Source organism: Miscanthus floridulus, chromosome 1 (genome assembly GCF_019320115.1).
Source record: "Miscanthus floridulus cultivar M001 chromosome 1, ASM1932011v1, whole genome shotgun sequence".
NCBI lineage: Eukaryota > Viridiplantae > Streptophyta > Magnoliopsida > Poales > Poaceae > Miscanthus > Miscanthus floridulus.
The window spans coordinates 79,971,974-79,992,542 of record NC_089580.1 but is presented as its reverse complement, the minus strand read 5'-3'; the positions used below and the strand labels follow the sequence as shown (position 1 = coordinate 79,992,542).

At 49.3% G+C, this 20,569-nt stretch overlaps 1 protein-coding gene across 1 annotated transcript; it reads left to right on the top strand.

The window, feature by feature from the left end:
- The first annotated feature begins 17,771 nt into the window (after positions 1 to 17,771).
- On the top strand, positions 17,772 to 18,788 carry LOC136487970 (glycine-rich cell wall structural protein 2-like). Its single transcript, XM_066485046.1, has one exon. The coding sequence runs from the start codon at positions 17,772 to 17,774 to the stop codon at positions 18,540 to 18,542; it is 771 nt and encodes a 256-aa protein (XP_066341143.1). The 3' UTR covers positions 18,543 to 18,788.
- Positions 18,789 to 20,569: the final 1,781 nt, after the last annotated feature.

Genomic DNA, 20,569 nt, shown 5'->3' with positions numbered 1-20,569 from the left:
TTCGCGCTTTCTTTCCTCATGCGGTGTTGTCTTTTTCCGAGTTTTCTTGTAGTGAATGACCCCTGTTCTGCTTACCCAAGAGCTCGAGACCCGGTCCCTCAGGAAGTCGGTCTTTGTTCGGCGGGAGAGGGACGTCTGGGACCAGCTCCAGCTACAGAAGGGCCTGCTTGCCGGTGCCAATGAACTTCTGATGGCGTGGAGCGCAGAGGTAGAGGACCTCCGCCTTTGTTGTGCCGATGCAAAGGTCGAGGCGGCCACAACCTAGGAGCAGGTCACCCCTCTAGCGGCGTGGGTTAAGGAGTTGGAGGAGGAGCTGACCCGCGTGGCCGGTGAGCGGGACGCCTTTAGGTCTCAGGATGGAGAGGCCATGGCCTCGGGCAAGGTCCTTGCTAGGCAGCTAGGGGCGGAGCAGAGTGCGCACCAGCTGACAAAAGGTGCCTTGGATGAGGCCTTTACGGTGGCCGAGGCCTCGCGAACCGAGGCTATGGTCTGGAGGGGAAAGGCCGAGGGTGAGTCCTATTCCCCTCATTTTATTCGCTTTTTCTTATGTTCACTCCCTAACTCCCTAGTGTAACGCAGAGCTGGGGAGAGAAGCTTCCAGCGTGACCGAGGCTTCTCGGGTCGAGGCCCAGCGCCTGAAGGAGAAGGCCGAGGCATCTCATGTCGAGGCCCAGCGTTGGAAGGAGAAAGCTAAGGCTTCTCAGGTCGAGGCCTGACGCTGGGGGCAGAAGGCCGAGGGTGAGTCCCGTAGACTTCCACCTCTATTCTGGCTTGTATTCCTTTGCGCTCATCCTCATTCCATTGCGTTTGGCGTAGAGATGGAGAAGGAGGTTACCTAGGCAGCTGAGGCCTCCGCCGCAGTGTAGGCGGTGCTTGAAACCGAGATCGGGGAGCACAATGCGCTGAAGAGCGCCGCCCGTACCGCCTGCGAGGCCCTGAAAGTCGAGGGGGTCCAGTCAGGAAGCTCTCTCGGGAGCCGCCTAATTGCGTTGAGTGGTCAAGTGGGCGAGCGACTCCGAGGGGCGCTACATACGGGCGTCAAGCGCGTGCTGGCCGTTATCGCTTCGCACTACATTAGCGTTGACCTCCAGGCCATTAGCGATGGCTATGTCCTGCCCGATGATGATGAGGAGGCCGACGAGGCGGTCGCGAAGCTGATAGAAGCGGCGGAGGGCCCCGGCACGGCGCTGGCCAAGCTGTTCGAAGAGGAGGTGGTCCCTCCCCCGCCGTCTACCGATGCTGGAGGCCCTGAGCCCTGACCTGGGCCCAAGAGGCCATGTAAATAGAATAGGGATTAACTTTGTATCATAACGCTTGTGGCCGTCGAGGCCTCTTTTTAACGTACTCGTGTTTCTTAATCGTTTTTCTTGTATTTCCGAGCCTCTGCCCTCTGTTGTGTCTGATCAGATTTCTTTTGCAAAAAACCTCCTTGGAGCCTAAGCCACCCCTTGGGCGAAAGGTGGTGAGGGAGTGCCGTAGCCTGGGGGCGTAGGCCGTCTCGCGACTCTACCGGCCTTCTGTCCTTGGAACAGACTTTTCAGTCCTTGGGTTTTTACAACCGATTCGTCAGAGCGTGCTAGAGAGTTTAGCGTAGGAATTTTTTCAAAAAATGACTTAAAAAAATGGTGCGTGGGACTTAGGGGGGAGTCCCCCATCTAGCCCCCGAGGGAGGCTCGGTTCCGCAGAGGCAGAGCTGAGTCTCCCTTATAGTATTATCGTATTGCCGAGGCTCGCGATGGGCTCAGGGGGGTTTCTCAAAAAATTAGAACAACTAAAGAACGCTTCTCATTTGTATTCCGAGAAACAATATATACAATGCTTGGAAATTTAAGGGTAAAAGCGACGTAGCTGTTCTATGTTCCAAGCGTTGGTGAAGATTTCACCCCTCTTGTTGGCTAGCTTGTAGGTCCCAGGCTTCAGCACTTGGGCAACGATGTACGGTCCCTCCCATGGTGGGGTCAGCTTGTGGTGGCCCTTGTTGTTCTGTGTCAGCCTCAACACCAGGTCGCCTACCTTCAAGTCTCGGCTTTGAATGCGCCAGGCTTGATAGCGCCGTAGGGCTTGCTGGTATTTGGCCGAGTGCAGCAGCACGACATCTCAGGCTTCCTCCAGTTGGTCAAGGGCATCCTCGCGGGTGGTGCGGTTGCTTTGCTCGTTGTAGGCCTATAGCCTCGGGGAACCACATTCCAAGTCGGTGGGGAGGATGGCCTCGACTCCATAGACCAGGAAGAAAGGTGTGAACCCCATGGCTTGGCTTGGAGTGTTCCTCAGGCTCCAGATGACCGATGGGAGTTCGACAACCATTTCTTGCCAAACTTCTTCAACCGGTTGTAAATTCTTGGCTTGAGGCCTTGTAGGATCATGCCATTGGCACGTTCTACTTGGCCATTGGTCCTTGGGTGTCCTACGGCTGACCAGGCCACACGGATGTGGTGGTCATCGCAAAACGTCAAGAATTTTTTGTCGATGAACTGTGTCCTGTTGTCGGTGATGATGGTGTTAGGGACCCTGAACCTGTAGATAATGTTAGTGAAGAATAGCACTGCTTGCTCGGATTTGATTTGATTGATCAGACGAGCCTCGATCCATTTGGAGAATTTATCGATTGCTACCAGTAGATGGGTGTAGCCCCTGAGGGCCCTATGTAGAGGCCCGACCATGTCCAGCCCCCACACGGCAAACAGCCACGTAATGGGGATGGTTTGGAGGGCCAGGGCCGGGAGGTGCGTCTGCCGCGCATAGTACTGGCATCCCTCGCAGGAGCGTACTAACTTGGTGGCGTCGGCAACCGCCGTCGGCCAGTAGAACCCTTGGCGGAAGGCGTTTTCGATGAGCGTCCGAGGCGCCGCATGGTGCCCGCAGGCCCCTGCGTGCAAGTCCCAAAGTAGGGCTTGGCCTGCCTCGGTGGTGATGCATCATTGGAGGACACCAGAGAGACTTCGCCTGTACAATTCGCCATTGCAGAGGACGTAAGTTTTGGCTTGCCACGCAAGCCGTTGGGCTTTGGTCCTGTCACTAGGAAGCTCTCCCTGAGCGAGTCAATCAAGGAACGGGACTCGCCAGTCCATGTCCTGGTCGGTCTGGGGAGGCTCTGCGTCAACTTCCATGACCATGGGCTCGGCCGAAGGAGTCTCGGCGGCAAAGGGGGCGTCGAGCCCTGCCGTGGGTTCGACCGGTGGGCCTTCCTCTGCTGCCGAGATGTAGCTAATGGAAGGTTTGTGGAGGTCCCTGGCAAAGACGTTTGGGGGGACCGGAGCCCGTGCCGAGGTCATCTTTGCCAGTTCGTCGGTAGCCTCGTTGTACTTCCGCGCGATGTGGTTGAGTTCGAGACCATTGAACTTGTCTTCTAGGCGACGTACCAACTTGCAGTATGCCTCCATTTTGGGGTCGAGGCAGTTCAACTCCTTCATGACTTGATCGACGATGAGCTACGAGTCGCCCCGGACGTCGAGACGCCGTACCCCAAGTTCGATGGCGACTTGCAAGCCATTGACGAGGGCCTCGTACTCGGCCGCGTTGTTGGAGGCGGCGAAGTGGAGCCGCACCATGTAGCGCATGTGTACTCCGAGGGGCAAGATGAAGAGCAGACCCGCGCCTGCCCCGGTCTTCGTCAGAGACCCATCGAAGTACATGGTCCAGCACTCTGTCTGAATTTGAGCAGGTGGCAGTTGGGTGTTGGTCCACTCAGCCACAAAATCGACCAAGACCTAAGACTTAATTGCTTTCCGAGGCGCAAAAGTCAAGGCTTCCCCCATAAGCTCGATGGCCCACTTGGCTATCCTGCCTGAGGCCTCCCGGTTATGGACTATCTCTCCCAAGGGGAAAGACGATACCACGGTCACTGGGTGGGACTCGAAGTAGTGACGCAGCTTGCGCCGGGCCAGGACTATGGCGTAGACCAGCTTCTGGATGTGGGGGTAGCGCGTTTTGGTCTCGGAGAGCACTTCACTGATGAAGTAAATAGGTCGTTGGATGGGTAGAGCGTGCCCTTCTTCCTGCCTCTCTACTACTACGGCAGCATTGACCACTTGGGTCGTTGCGGCGACATAGAGTAAGAGGGCCTCGTCCCTGGCCGGTGGTATCAGGATGAGAGGATTGGTGAGCAGTGCTTTGAGCCTATCGAGGGCTTCTTCGGCCTTGGGGGTCCAAGAAAAGCGTTCGGATTTTCTCAAGAGGCGGTACAGAGGCAAGCCTTTTTCACCGAGGCACGGGATGAAGCGGCTCAGGGCCGCAAGGCATCCCATGACCCTCTACACTCCCTTGAGGTCTCAGATTGGTCCCATGCTGGTTACGGCCGATACTTTCTCCGGGTTGGCCTCGATGCCACGTTCTGAGACTATGAACCCTAAGAGCATGCCTCAGGGAACCCCGAACACACACTTCTCGGGGTTGAGCTTGATGCCCTTCTCTCTAAGGCATTTGAAGGCTATCTCTAGGTCATCGACGTGATCCCTGGCCTTTCTGGACTTGACCACGATGTTGTCCACGTAGGCCTCGACGGTTCGCCCAATGTGCTCACCAAAGACCTGGGTCATGCACCGCTGGTATGTGGCTCCTGCGTTTCTGAGGCCGAAAGGCATAGTCACGTAGCAGTACATGCCGAACGGTGTGATAAAAGAAGTCGCGAGCTGGTCGGACTCTTTTATCTTGATTTGATGGTAACCGGAGTACGCATCAAGGAAAGACAGAGTCTCGCATCCCGCAGTGGAGTCAATGATTTGATTGATTCGGGGTAATGGGAAGGGGACTTTTGGACAGGCTTTATTCAAACCGGTGTAATCTACACACATCCTCCACTTCTCATTTTTCTTCTTGACCAACACAGGGTTAGCTAACCACTCTGGATGGGATACCTCCTTGATGAATCCGGCCGCCAAGAGCTTCTGCAACTCCTCACCAATGGTCCTGCATTTTTCCTCATCGAATCGGCGTAGGCGCTGCTTCACCGGCCTAGAGCCGGCCCGGATGTCCAAGGCGTGCTCGGCGACCTCCCTCGGTATGCCCGGCATGTCTGAGGGACTCCACGCGAACATATCGGCATTAGCGCAGAGAAAGTCGATGAGCACGGCTTCCTATTTGATGTCGAGAGTGGCGCTGATCCTCAGCGCCCGGTCGTCGGGGCATGCAGGGTCGACTGGGACGAGTTTGACGGCCTCCGCGGGCTGAAAAGTCCCAGCTCGACGCTTGGGCTCGGGTAGGTGGCTGCCGAGTCGGTCAAGGTCGACGATGAGGGTCTCGGCCTCCACGAGAGCCTCGGTGTACTCGATGCACTCGACATCACAGTCGTATGCATGTTCGTATGTCGACTCAATCGTGATGATGCCATTGGGACCCAGCATCTTGAGCTTGAGGTAGGTGTAGTTGGGGACCGCCATGAACTTGGCGTAGCACGGCCGCCCCAGGACGGCATGGTAGGTTCCTTTGAACCCAACCACCTCGAAGGTAAGGACCTCCTTGCGGTAGTTGGAGGGGGTGCCGAAGCAAACAGGAAGGTCGATGCGCTCGAGGGGTCGCGTGCGCTTCCCCGGCACGATGCCATGGAAAGGCGCGGCGTCACCTCAGAGCCGTGACCGGTCGATCTCCAGGAGCTCTAGAGTGTTGGCGTAGAGGATGTTGAGGCCGCTGCCTCCGTCCATCAACACCTTGGTGAGTCAGGTGTTGCCGATGATCAGGTCGACAACAAGTGGGTACTGCCCGGGATTTGGGACATGGTCGGGGTGGTCATCCCGATCAAAGGTGATTGCTTCTTGAGACCAGTCGAGGTATCGGGGAGTGGCCACCTTAACCGAGAAGACCTCTCGGTGTTCCCTCTTTCGCTGGCGCACCATAAGGCACGCCGAGGGTCCACCAAAGATCATGAAGGCGTTGTGCACCTTGGGTAACCCTTCGTCCTTGTTGTCGTCCCGGTCGCCGGCGCCCTTCTTCTTAGCATCGTCGTCGGGGAGCCCGAGCTTGGCGTAATAATGCTGGAGCATGGTGCAATCCTCGAGGGCGTGCCTCACTGGGCCCTGGTGATAAGGGCAGGGCTTCTTTAGCATGTCGTCAAAGAGCCCGGAGCCCCTGGGGCCTCGGGGATTCTTGCGCTCCACGGCCACGACTAGATCAGCCTCGAGCATCTCCTGCTTCCCCTGGCAACCCTTTTTCTTTTTCCTGGGGAGGCGGGGAGCCGAGGCCTCGGTGGCCTCATCCCTCCGCTTCCCCTTGGCATCGTTGTCGAGGAAGATGGCTCCAACAGCCTCTTTGCCTGAGGCGAAGTTGGTGGCGATGTCGAGGAGTGCGGTAGCTGAGCGCGGCATGTTTCGGCCTAACTCTCGGACCAAGTCTCGGCAGGTGGTGCCAGAGAGGAAAGCCTAGACGATTTCTGAGTCACCGACGCTGGGCAACTCGGTGGAGAAGCGCCGGATGAAGTCTCAGAGAGACCCGTCCAGTTTCTGGCGATAGCTCTTAAGGTCCCAGGAGTTTCCAGGGCGCACGTATGTGCCCTGGAAGTTCCCGATGAAGACCCTAACCAAGTCACGCCAGTCGTGTATCTGTGAGGGAGGAAGGTGTTCGAGCCAGGCTCGTGCTGAGTCTGACAAGAGCAAGGGGAGGTTGCGGATGATGAGCAGGTCATCATCCGCGCTGCCTAGCTGACAAGCCAGGCAGTAATCGGCAAGCTAGAGCTTGGGGTTGGTCTCGCCGCTATACTTCGTGAGGTTGGCTGGTTGGCGAAATCGGGCTAGAAACTGAGCGCTGCGGATGGCCCTGCTAAAGACTCGGGGGCCGGGTGGTTCAGGAGAGGGACTATGGTCCTCCTCACTATCGTAGCGGCCGCCCCGATGCGGATGGTAGCCCCGGGCAGGCCCCTCACTGTCGTGGCGCCATCGTCGGCCGACCACCTTGTGGTCGCCCTGCGCCTCACGTCGGTTGTCGAGGCGGTCGTGGACCGAGGGGACCCTATTGATTGTCGGCGCCCGAGCGGGCTCGGGATGAACCGAGGCCTCCCTATCCTACCGATGCGGTGCTGAGGGGAGGTCCGAGGCGGCTCCACGCTGCTGGGAGGCAGAACTTTCGGCCTGCTGCACCACGGCAGTCTCGAGGAGATCCCGAAGCTCACCGCGAACCCGTCGCCCTTCCGTGGTAGAGGGCTCGGGCATCATGCACACTAGCATCGCCGTAGCCGCGACATTCTGGCTAGCGTGATTGAAGATTGGGGGACGATCGTCCCCTTCGTCGTCGTTGATGCGGTGGTGCACGTCGCGAGCCCACCGCCGGGCTCCTCCGCCGTCACCACGACCCTGCTGCTCCTGCTCGAGAGTGTTTCGGAGCTGTTGCAGAAGGAGTCGATCTTGCTCGACCTTGGCCTGAAGCTCATGGAGCTGCTCTAGGTCCGGGCATCGAAGTTGTCCGAGGGCAAGGTTCTCGTTCTGTGCTATCGGTGGGACAATGCGTGAGGGCGTGGCATCGCCCGTTCCCTGATGAAGCGGAGTACGATTGCCTGCCCCCTCATCCTCATCGCCCGTGCTTGGCATCCCAAGTCCGACGTGGAAGCACTCACGAGTGGGATCGTAATTACCTTCATCGTCAGAGTCGGAGTAGCCAAAGCAATAGTCACTCGCAGCCAGGAAGCGGTGCATGGCTTCAGGGTCGCAAAGCCAAGAGAAATCCGCTCCGGCCCACGCCTTGTCCTCCTCTGAGGAGTCGGCGTGGGAGTGAGTCGAAGTCGCGGTACCGAAGTCGAGGGCGAAGCGTTGGTGGTGTCCTGAGGGCTCCGCGTGAATGGAAGCATAGGCATAAGCATAGGAGGCGGCAACATGTCTCAACCCGAAGGGGTACGGAGATGGTGCCATCGCCGGATTCTGCTTTGCCGGAGCCGACTCCTCAGGAGGTGGCGGAGCAGAGTTCGGTGATGGGGCGTTGCCGCACGCCACCGGCGTCTCTCCCTTGTCCAGGCTCAGGCCAGACAGGTCCCCATCCAGGGACCTTGTGCCAACAGCTGGGCATGGGATACCGGTGGAGAGCGGCATGTTGTCCTAGGTTCGCGTGGTGTCGGCGTGGCCCCGCTCGCGTCGTGCATGGCGAGCACGACGAGAGCGGCCACCCGGGCATCGCCTGCGCCTGGGCTATGAGTGCGTGACGTCGTCGTCGGCAGGCGGGGCTCGGGGTGTGAGGAGTACCATGTCATACTCGTGCCCTAGAGACATGAACTCTAGGCTCCCAAACCAGACCGCCGTGCCGAGACGCAGTGGTCGTACGGGGTCTGCCATCCGGAACTTGTTGGGATGACGAAGCTGACACGCAGAGGCCCCTACCTGGCACGCCAACTATCGGTGTTTTGGACCGGGGGGTCATCAACCAACTAGTAAATTTGTACTGCGTGTACCCAATCCCGGATGGTGATGCAAAGAGACACAAGATTTATACTGGTTCGGGCAATCGGTGCCCTACGTCGAGTCTGAGAGATCGATCGTGTATTCCTTGCACCGAAGTGCTTGTAGTAGGGGGTTACAAGCTGGGTGAGAGAGGGAGCTAGTCCCAGGTCTCGGCGTGGAGCGGTGCGGGTTGCTTGAGACGTTGCTCTCAGGCCGCGGGAGAGTGTGCGTGAATTGAGTGAGTGTGTTTGTGTGAGTCTAGGTCTAATCGCCCGTGTCCCCCCTCAAAACAGCCCTGGTCCCTCCCTTTTATAGTTGAAGGGGGGATGAGGGTAATACATTCGCTAGCTACACGGCGTCGTGCGGACGGAGGTGGCGTGTCCGAACCCTGTAGCCTGTTCCTGTGGCGGCGTGGCCGACGGTGTGGTCCATCCTTGAAGTACTGGGGCGACATGCCGGTCACATCCGATCCTGTGCGTCATGGAAGCTCCAGTGCTATCTCGAAGCGGGCACGGCAGTCGGCGTGTTGGTCATCGTGTGTTGACTGTGTGGGAAGCCGAGGCTCAGTTGGTGCCAAGGCTGAGCCATCGTGGGAGGCTCGGCAGACGTGAATCCCAGAGTTGCCGAGACCCTGAAGTGGATTGCCGAGGCTTGGGGGGAGTAGTTGGTGACATACACTGATTCCGAGGCTATGGTGTCCCGGACTTGACCCCCCATGCCGCGTTGTCTCTGGGGCGGGGGTTAGGTGGCATAGTGTAGTGCAGGCGCTGATCGTGGGCACAACACCAGAGCATAGTGGCCGGTAATCCCCGCCGTGACTTCCTGTCTTGTCGACCGCTCCGCAGTGTTGAGCCGTCATCCGGCTGATATTGCGGGAGTGGTTGGCGCATTAATGGGACACGACGCGCTGTCGGGGAGACTGGCCGAGGCGGAAGCGACGGGTCGTTGCCGAGCCGGCTTCGAGCGAGACGGGGGATCGACATCTCGTCCGAGGCTCCTCGCGTGGGGCCTCGGGTGAGACGGAGAATCAGTTCCCTATCAAGGCTCCCACGCGAGGCCTCGCACGAGGCGGAGATTTGTCTGGCCGCCGAGGCCTCCCGTACGAGGCCAGGAGCGAGGCGGAGAGCCGGTGGGTTCGGATGAGGCCGGGGTTTAACAAACGGCTTATCCTTTGGCTTTGTTTTTGATGGTGTTTAAGTGATTTCTTTCGTTATACGCTCGGGGTACCCCGTTCTATGGTACCCGACACTAGGCAAAGATTGTTAGTGAAGGAGGCAACGCTAATAGACACTACTTGCCTAGCCTAGTCCATACAAAGCAAGCCCACTACACAAGTCTAGTTGCAAGTTATTAAGCACTCAAACAAGCAAGTAACTAGAACTACCACCTAACAACTAGAGAGCTAACAAAGAGAACAACTAAACTACAATGCTCACTAGAGTAAACTACAACAACACAAGCACAAGATATAAAAAGCAAATGCAAGTGTTGATAGAGCGAACAAATGAGTCGGGCAAGTGACACAAAGATTTTTCCTGAGGCAACCTACGTCCCCATTGAGGTGGATCCTTAATCCACCTACTAAAGAAGATGATAGCTAACCATGATGTATCTACTAACTAGTATACCGACTAAACCAAAGTAGGTGTAAGTGGTATCTAATAAGATAGGGTGGCACATAGAAGTTCCACTCTAGGATGATAAAGTGAAAGTGTAACTAAGTGGATGGACAACAAGTGCAGGAGCACAAGAATCCTAAGTTACTTCTACTCAAGCACAACTCTAGCTAGGGACTATAGTGATACAAATATACCAAGAACAGGGATTCACATGCATTTCGGAGTGCATCTGGTTAACCAATCTAGATCATTTATAATAACAAAATGCCACAAAGCCCTATGATTTAATAACTAGCCTACTATGGTGGAATACAGAGGATGGACAGGGCTATCACCACCTGCCACCTACCACTAACTATTCGGAGGCCTAGCCATAAACACAAGCAAAGCTATAGCCTAAGCACCATGCTTAATCTATAGACTCACTACTCTGATTTGGATCTCGATGAAATAAGATCAGAGCACTATAACCAAGCGGTGAAACCCGTGTAGGATGTGACCACACTAAACAAGGTAGTTATTAGTAATACTAAAGTATAACTAGACAACAAGACGGTGTGGGTGGGGGGGGGGGTTGGAGCTGCTGCTGTTCATGCCGGAGCACGTGCCGGATCCGCCACCACAAGCTGGAGCCGCGGCCATGCGCCATCGTCAAAGCAACCGAGCCCCTACATGCCCCACGCGTGTGCCACCGCCAGAGTGGGCGAGCCCCTACACGTGCACCGCCGCCAGAGGGGCGAGCACCCGCCAGCGTGCCGCCGAGAAGGGGCCTAGACGCCCATGCGTCGCCCGAAGGGGACCTGGCCCCAAAGCGTTGCAAGGAGGGGGCCCTGGCCTGAGCGCACACAACGGGGTGCTTGCCGCCCATGCATGCTGCGAGAAGGGAGGAGAAATAGAGAGAAGTTGCCGTAGCTGAGTGTGTGATTGGGGAGGTAGAGAGTTGAGACCTGTTCGCTCAGCTTATATACTTGATTGATATCGGGCTGAGATGGGCCACAAAGATGGATAATGAGATCGGCCCATTAAAGAGGCAGACCTCTTAATCAATTTACAAAGACATGCACTTTTCTACTATCTCCTTATAAAGAAAACGACCGCCTCTGCCAATCAAATTTAGGAGATAGACAATTTTCTACCGTCTTTGTAAACAAAACGGCTGTCTCTAAAAACCCTTAGGTATTTCAGGAAACAGGCATATTGTGTTATCGTCTCCATTAATAAAATTAGCCTGTCTAAAATCCTTTTTGTGGTAGTGATATAAATAAGGGGGATGCCTCCCCTAATGTGACATCCCGTGTACACCAAAATCCACAACTTATATGCAGGGTTGGGTGATGGAGGATTTTTTTTTTTTTTTTTTTTTTTTTTTTGCGAGCTGGAGGGGTTTAGAAGGCTGCTTCCCCATCCCGCCCAAAGCCTGTTTACAACCTAGCTAGTGATCAGAAGAGCATCGCTACATAGCAAAATCAGTCCTTGGTCGAGCGAGACAAATTTGTAATTAAGTTGGTGACACTACTAAAAATGATTTTAGGAGATAAGGGACGTGGGTGGAATAGGGTGCCGCGTTCGTTAATCTTGGCACACGCTCGGGGAGGAACACCCGCCTCTGTTAATCTTTAAAGGAAGCCGTCGTTTTAAGGACACCACCTCTGTTAATGCTCCATTAACGGCGCGCGGAAGCAAAAGATCATAGACTCAGCGCATCTGGTGCGGGTCTTTCCCTGGTAACAGCGAAGTATGCAGTGCATGCTTTCTCGATACGTATCCCAATTGTTACTCAAAGGGTGCACTATACGATGGTTGACCCGTTGACCGGATCGCAGCGTTTTGGTGAAACCATGAAAAGGGGCCGGGGTTTCTCGGTATACGGAGTCAATTACATCCAGCCGCGGCACCGCACAGCTCGTAAGCTTTAAGCATGCAAGGTGGCTTGCACGAGCGTCTTCGGAAATTCCAGTAAGTATGCATTTCATCGCCTGCAGATCACTGCGAACCCAAGCAATTGACTGACTTCAATACCAAACTTGGTTAACTTGACAGACAGACATGTGTGTGAGAATTCTACGAGCGCTCCAGCTTGTAGAATTCAAAGGTCCATTTCAGGAAAACAAAACCATAAGAAAAAAGGAAAATGTTGAACGTTAAAGCGCAAGCAAGCAAGAGTCTCTAGGCAAGTTTAGCCTGTAGCTCAAAACGAATATAGTCCAAAGATCCTGAGGAATCAAGTGAACACAAAGTGATAGGTGGGCATTAAGGTGCTTGGAAGATACTACTGTTGATGCCAGCAGGGGTCTGGATCACACACAGCAAGGGCTAGCACGCCCGCGGTCGATACACACGACCTTCAGTGCAGCAAGGAACCGGTCTATAGAGACCGCAAGAAATGTGCCATCTTTTGACATTTGATATTGGTCATAATAACTAGAAAATAAGTCATAGATTGTCATTTGTGACACTAAGTTGACGAAAAATGAAATGTCAAAAGAGCACGTGGAGGTTGTCCTAGGACCAGCAAGGCCATCTAGAACGCCGCCAAATCTCGCCGGGAGACATGATGGACAACAAGGTAGAGACAAAAGGGGGTACAATGTTGTAGTAGATGTGTTTTTTACGATTGGAAGATGGGATCCACAATCGGCCGTGGTCCTCTCATATATAGAGAGAGGGATGGTCTTATTCCAATAGGAAATAAGTCCAAAAGGCGTTCTCTAAGTTTCCCATGTCCAAAATAGGTCCAAAACCGATTTGAAAACCAAACCAACTCGGAACAACCGTCAAAGTTAGCTTAGCTGACTCCCAAGTCAGCTAAGCCAATTTCCACAGGCCTGAGCGCTGTGGCTCAGCCCGCAACAGGGGGTAGTCGGCTACGCCGACTTGGGCTAGGCAAGACGGCTAGGCCAACTTGGCGAGTCGGTCAAGCCGACTCTGGCTGGCCAGGCACGGTTTCCTTCTTTTTTGCTCAATCCTTTCGTTGTTTGTCGCGCCAATCAATTTCCAATACTTCCATGTCCCCGTTCGCTTCGCTGAAAAAACAAGCCAAAACATTGTTCCGGCTAGAAAAACAAGCTAAAAAGTACGGATTATAAGACAAGCGAACAGGGCCCATGAGGCTAGGAACTTATTGGAGATGCCCATACTTATATGAGATACAGTTTGGTCTAGATCATGTCAATATCCGAGGTGGTCCGAAAATTCGATTTGAATTTCAAAACATGGGAAATTAGAGTAAAATTATGATACTCTAAATAATTTCAAATAGAAAACTTATCCATTATAAAGTTATAGAGCTTGTTGAGATCTACAACTTTGATTCAAAGTTTGAATTTATCCAACTTCAAATGTAAAAGTTATGTTTTTTTAGTGACAACTAATTTTAGTGGGGGCATCTTAAACCTCTTTATCTTTTAATCAATTTATAGAAGCGGCAAATTTAAGAAGTCCAACTTTGTTAATAGCCATTTGAAGAAGTGTACACTTTAAAAGTCTGGCCTCTAAAATTGATTAACAAAGCCATCATTTTTAAGAGGCGGCTTTGGAGATTCCAACATGCATTATATTTGAATAACAGTCCGGTCTGTGAGAACATTAATTAGAGGAATCACACCACACTTTGTGTATGATGGATTGTCCATCTTGCAATATGTTGATGATACAATCCTTTTATTGACCTTGATTTGGAGCATGCTAAGAGTATGAAATTGTTCTCAATGTTTCTAAAAATTATTTTCCACAAAAGTGAGATATTCTGCTATGGTGACGCAAATCATTATGATCGGGAATATACTCAACTTTTTTTGTTGTGAAATGGGATCATATCTGTTCTGGTACTTAGGCCAGTGTCAGTGGATAGTTTCACGGTGTTGTTTCTAAGAGTGCCATGTCATATAGAATGAAATGAAACTTGGATGAAATACCCTTCCTCAATGCAAAGTTTCATTCTAGAGTTTCATAGACATTTAATTCTATGACTCATAAAGAGTTGGTAATCGTGTCAAGAGAGTTTTATCTAGATGAAACTCATGTCTTCTCTCTCTTCTTAAATACACTGCCATGTCATCAAAAATACCTATGCGACAACCTATTTAATGCAAATGAAACTCTCACTGAGACTGGCCTTAGGCATCCCAATGCACCACCACAAACTCTGCAATGCAGATTGGATGTAATTGAGGAAACATTTAGACATAAACTAAGTACTTGGAAGGCAAACATATGTCCTACGGGGGCTGACTTTTTTTTTACTAAAGTTAGTCCAAAGTAGCCTACCTATGTTTATGATGATGTACTTTTTTGAAATCCGAAAAGGTGTTCTAAAGAAATTTGATTTCTATCGATCAAGCTTCTTTTGGCAAGGCAATATAATAATGAGAAACAGAAATACTTCCATGCCAAGTGGGATATTCTTTGTCACCGCAGAGATCAACGTGGTCTAGGTATAACAGATATCTTGATTAAAAATAAACATCTTCTCAGTAAATGGTTATTTGAACTACTTAATTAAGAAGGAACCTGATAGATCTTATAGAGAAATAAATATTTGAGTTCAAAATATTTATCATAGGTTCATATTAAACCTGGTAATTCTCATTTTTGGAAAGGTCTTTTAAAGGTTAGGGAAGACTCTCTGGGCGTGGAACCTTCAAAATAGGAGATGTTTAACAAACTAGATTCTGGGAGGATAATGGGTGGGCTCTAAGGCCCTGTTTGGTTGAGCTGTGGCTGTGGGAAAAAGCTGCTGTGGGCTGTGAGCTGTGGAAAAGCTGCTGTGGGCTGTGAGCTGTAGAAAAGCTGAAAGCTGTTTGGTTAAACAAGTATAAAATATACCTTTTATCTTTATCTCTCTTGAAACAACTATGGAAGAGCTTTTTATTCCACCAATTTCGAAAAGCAGAAAGCCAAAAGCTAAAAGCAGGGTCAAACCAGCTTTCAAAAATGAACTACGGAAAAGCAGCTGCTTCTGAAAAAGCACCCTCCAAAAGCAGCCCCTTTGATTGACTTTTTGGCTTTTGGGGCCAAAAGCCAAAGCCAAAAGCCCAACCAAACAGGGCCTAAGTCCCTTGATGAACAATTTACTTGCATGTATAACATAGTCAATGGCCCCATGTTATAGTAGCACATGTTATGGACCAGGTGTCACTGAATATATCTTTTTGAAGAGCTTTACTTAGTGGGGATAAATTGACCGTTCGGCCGATAAATTTTTTTTTTGACCATTTGGCATAATCTAGTAGCTAAAATTGCTAATATTTAGCTTCGCAATATGAAGGACTTCTTTTCCAAGGATCTATTTAGACATGGTATTTTTTTAGTACGATCTATGTACCATTATCTGGTTCCCCTTTCATGAATACAATAATTTGGAAGCTGAAACTCCCCTTGAAGATAAAGATCTTCCTCTGGTATCTTTAAAGGTGGGTGACTTTTAGTAAAGGATAACTTAGATAAAAGAAATTAGCATGGGAGTCAAAAATGTTGTTTCTATGATTGCAATGAAACAATAAAACATGCTAAGACTATCTGGCCTATAATCCGCATAGCTATTGGATTAACCCCTCCTAGGTCCATATCTCATATGTTTGGGAATTGGTTGACTGGTTTCAGGAATAGAGAACGAAAACTGATCGTTGTGGGTGTCCCTGCTTTTTTGGGGCTATTTGGTGTACACGGAATGTTTTTTTGGTTTTTAAAAGGAAACGATTTATTTATTTTATTCCATGCTACCTTCATGGGAATATACTGGTTGCGGTTTAGGACCCTTTTGCAGTGTGAGGATGCAAAGGTGACCATCCAATTTGAGCAATAAAAGACTTTGCTTATAAACTCATTTTTGCATATGGTCATTTAATGGTCTCTAGAAAACCTCAAAAATAAAAAAATTTATGATTTCAAGGAACTGAAACCACGACCTAGCTATCATTCAACAATAGTATACCTCTCAGCCACTACACCACACACTCATTTATCACTATATATAATATGCTATCTTTTTATATCAATATTTTATAATCTTATATTGAATATTTTTGCTAATAAATGAACTGAAATGAAAATATTTTTAACTAGAAAGTTTTAAATCTTATCACGCACTACAAGTTTGGCATATGATGTATCTCCATCCGAGATTGTTTAAAAAATAAAAAATTTGAATATCGAAATATGTGAATTTGAAATAAATATTTGAGACTCTAAATGACTTCAAATGAAAAACTTATCAACATCAAACATGTAGCCCAGGTCGTCCACTACAACTTTGGTATTAACTATGTGAACATTCAAAGTCATTTAGGAATTCTAAATTTTAAATTTGAAAATGTAAACTTAACATATATTTGGGACTCTAAACAACTTCAAATAAAAAAAATTGAACTACAAAGTTGTAGACTGAATTGGGAACTGTAACTTTCACATAGACCATGTTAACATCCGAGATTGTTTGATAATTGTAAATTTCAAATTTCAAAATATATGAATTTACAACAATATTCTGGGACCTAAACAGTTTCAGTTCAAAAACTTTTCAACTACAAAGATATAGATCGTGTTGAGAGCTGCAATTTTGATATAGAGTTTGTCTTCACCCGATTTCTTATGAAAAAGTTATAAATTATTTTTTGATGCAATTATTTATGGAGACGGATATCTAAGACGCTCGCCTACATAAATCGAATTGAGGAGATGGACGCTTAGAACAACCACCTTCGAAAATCATCGATTAATGGAGCTTGTTCATCTTAAGATATCACCCTCCGAAAATCAATTTACAGAGACGAACATCCTAAGACAACTGCCTTCCTTAATCGCCTTATTAGGACATTCGCCTCTGTAGATGATTTTTGGAGATGGGGATCTTCCTAGAGCCCTTTTGACAATTTACGGAGGTGATCGCCAGGTTTGCCCATCTCCAAATTAATTTGACCCTGTCTTCTAAAATCAGTTTTCTAGTAGTGAACTTGGTTGTGTGCATCACAGAAGCCAGAAACATTTTCTATTTTCTATAAAAATGAATGCTATGAATATTTGATAATTTGTATTGAGTTTATATAGAGTGCGTGATGGTTTGAATCTCAAATAATCCTAGAGATAGAGATTGGAACTAATCCCATCCTACAGAACAACCCGATTCTTTCAGATCCATGCCATATACCAAGAATGAAGCCGGCCAGCCGCAACTGCAAACATCTTCTTGCCAATATAATTCGGTCAAATACTATTATTCGTTGGGATTATTCTGACAGGGTTTTATTGACACGTTCATTTTATTTGGAAATTTTAGACGTAAAACTAGTTGCCAGGTTTATAAGTAACACAGAGTTCCGCGAGTCATCAGTTGATCACTGCGAACCCAAGCCATTGACTTGCTTTAATCTCTGCGAACCCAAGCAGTTGATCACTGCGAGTCATCAGTTGCCAGGTTTATTGACTTGCTTTAACCTTCAGTACCATCTTGGACATATATGTGTGTGAGACATCGTAGAAAAGTTCTACGAGCTTCGCAACTTGTATGATTCAAAGCTCCATTTCAGAAAAAAAACTTGAAACTATAAGCAATAAGGAAAAGGTTGAAGGTTAAAGCGCAAGCAAGCAGCAAGTCGCTAGGCAAGTTAAGCCTGTGGCAAAAAACAAATTAGTCCAAGAGATCACTAGGAATCAAGTTAACACATGGTGGGCATGCATCAAGGTGACAGTAAGATATTGCAACCATGCACTACCGCAGGGACTATAAATAACCATGGAACCTCCTATTAGCTTTCATCATCTCATATTTCCTCTCCTCCGTAGCTACTAGCTAGCCTCGCTAGCCATGGCTACTTGTAAGCTCTTAGCTGTTAGCATCACTGTCCTGCTAAGCATTGGATTAACCAATGCTATTAGGGTGGTAAACCATGCCACAGCTGATGCCCAAGGCAGCGGCGGGGGTGGGGGTGGGGGAACCGGAAATGCTTATGGCTCTGGCTATGGGTCTGGGTCTGGCTATGCCTCCAGTGGTTCCTATGACAGCAATACATATGATAGCGGAGCTGGTGAGGGCTCTGGCTATGGCTCTCCAGGTCCAGCCCCACCAATCAGTTCTGGCTATGGCTCTCCAGGTCCAGCCCCAATCAGTGGCGATGGCCCCACCGGCGTTGCTGATGGGGGCCCATTCGGTAGCTTCACATCTGCTAGCGCAGCTGGTGAGGGCACTGGCAGTGGTGGATGGGAAGGTTATGACCCATCCGCGTCGGGGTATGGAGCAGGAGGTGCGTCTGGCTCAGGCCATGGCGACTCTGGTGGCCTTTATGGTAATGGGGCTTCCAATGCAAATGGAAGTGGTGGTGGCGGTGGTTCTGGAGGAAGTTTCGGCAATGGTGTGGGGAGTGGTCATGGATCAGGAAGTGGGGAAGGCTCCGGTTATAACGACGGACCATATGGTAACAGCAATGCAAACAGCCGTGGCAGCGGAGGTGGAAGCGGTGGTGGCCGCGACGGTGGGTTTGGCCATGGTTCTGGTGGTGGTTCAGGTAGCAGTAATGGCTCTCCATATGGTCCATGGCAGTGGGACAACAGCTATGGTGGTAACAACGGACATCCTTAAAATGTCATTTATTTAGAACAATGTCAGCCTCCAAGGAGACACACATATATATATAGTCGCTCCATCATGATTGAGCTAATGTTTTCTTCAAATAAACCGTGTCTTTTTTGTTAGTTATACAACTTTAGTTATGGGTTGTACTAATTAACAATCTGGCCACGTTATGATGCATGCTTGCGGCTGATGTGTCAAAGCGTGCATGTTTTGGTTGTAATTTATTAATCGTACAATATGAATTCTTTGCTTTCATCAAGAAGTAATGGATTTGGTTTCTTGATAAATGCGCATCATTTCTTCTTATGTTCATGGTTTGCCTGATACGTGGAAAGCTCGTTGTTAGCACCTAAATGTCCAGGATTTTTTTTTTGTATTTTAATTGGAAATTACGTGCAGTCTAATGGAGAATATATTGAGGTTTTTAATGTCTCTCCTAACATTCCATCTACGGTGATTTTTGTCTCAGCCAAAACTAGTGCAAACAACATAACTATCCAGTTTGTCTCTTATCCATTTCTTTCATTGTTGTATTTACATTTGCTGACGTCGAATTGGGTCACACACCAGTAAGAGCTAGCATGCATGAGGTCACACAAGACATTGATTGCAGTAAGAACGCAGCGAATTGACAAAACTGACCGACGAGCCGGTTAGCCCGATATTGAGCCCGATATTGAGCCCGTTCTTTGCTTGGTAGACTCTGAAGTCCTGAACACCTACTGAAAAGACCCGTCGGGGAGGAGTACGTGGAGATTGTCCCAGAGTTGACAAGGCCACCTAGAACACCACAAAATCTCGTGGGGAGACGTGACGAACAACAAGGCAAAGAGAGAGTTAGGGCAAAGGGGGTTGTGTTTTTTATGATTAAAAGTTGGAATACTCAATCTATCATTGATCCTTTCGTTTATATCACTACCGGAGACTGTGTAGTTACCGAGTGCCCCGACAATTACCGAGTGTCAAAAGTCGGGGCACTCGGAAAACAGTACTTACCGAGTGCCAACACTCGGAAAACATAAACACCCGGTAGTCGACCGCTTTACCGAGTCAGCACACTCGGTAACTTCAGACACTCGGTAAAACTACAAGTTTACCGAAGGGGCGCACTCGGTAAAAACAGCCACTCGGTATTGAGGTGCCACGTCACCTTGGATAGCAACCGTGCGCCAAACGGCGTCACGGCATGACATGTTTACCGAGTGTTATGAGCATACACTCGGCAAACATCACGGTAACAACAGCTCCGCCCATCAAGCGCTCATAGCAAATAAAAAAGGCCGAAAATGTTTACCGAGTGTCACACTCGGTAGAAGTATTTGCACTCGGTAATAATAAAGTTTTACCGAGTGTAAGTGCACAACACTCGGTAAACACTATCTTTTACCGAGTGTATTGGCACAACACTCGGTAAAATTCAACCAAATTTCTTGTTTTTCCCTTCATTCTTTTTCCTCTATCCACATATGATATTTAGTACTCCATTCCAAAATATGGTGTTTATTTCGATTTATTTACTATATTTCACAAAATTTTCATTCTTTATGAAAATTAGGTACATATCGTGTAAATTTAATTGTAATAATTAAAATCGAACTCGATAAATCCCGAGATTGGAAGAATTAACATTGAAGCATACATCTATGTTATAGAAAAATTTTCATAACGTTTCGGAAGTATTTTTACATTCGTCGCTGCCGAACCGGTACATCTCCCAAAGAGACGCTAAACATTCACAATGACGAGTAGGATTTCTATTAAGAGTGAAATTCAACATTATGATTTGAACTTGGAATTTTTTAGATAGTAAATAGATGACATGAAATAGTTCATGTGAAAGTTTGGTGAATTTTAGGATTAAATTGGCATTTTTTCTTTTTTGTTTTGCATGAAATAATGAATACTTTTACCGAGTGTGACCTCAAACACTCGGTAAAGGTTAGCCACGGCCCACCTGTCTGCCACAGTGGGCTGCCATGCTTCTGTTTACCGAGTGCCGTAGATCTGGGCACTCGGTAAACATGTACCAGGCC

Coding starts and splice junctions, on each gene's coding strand:
- LOC136487970 (XM_066485046.1), top strand. CDS start 17,772: ATGGCTACTTGTAAGCTCTTAGCTGTTAGCATCACTGTCCTGCTAAGC.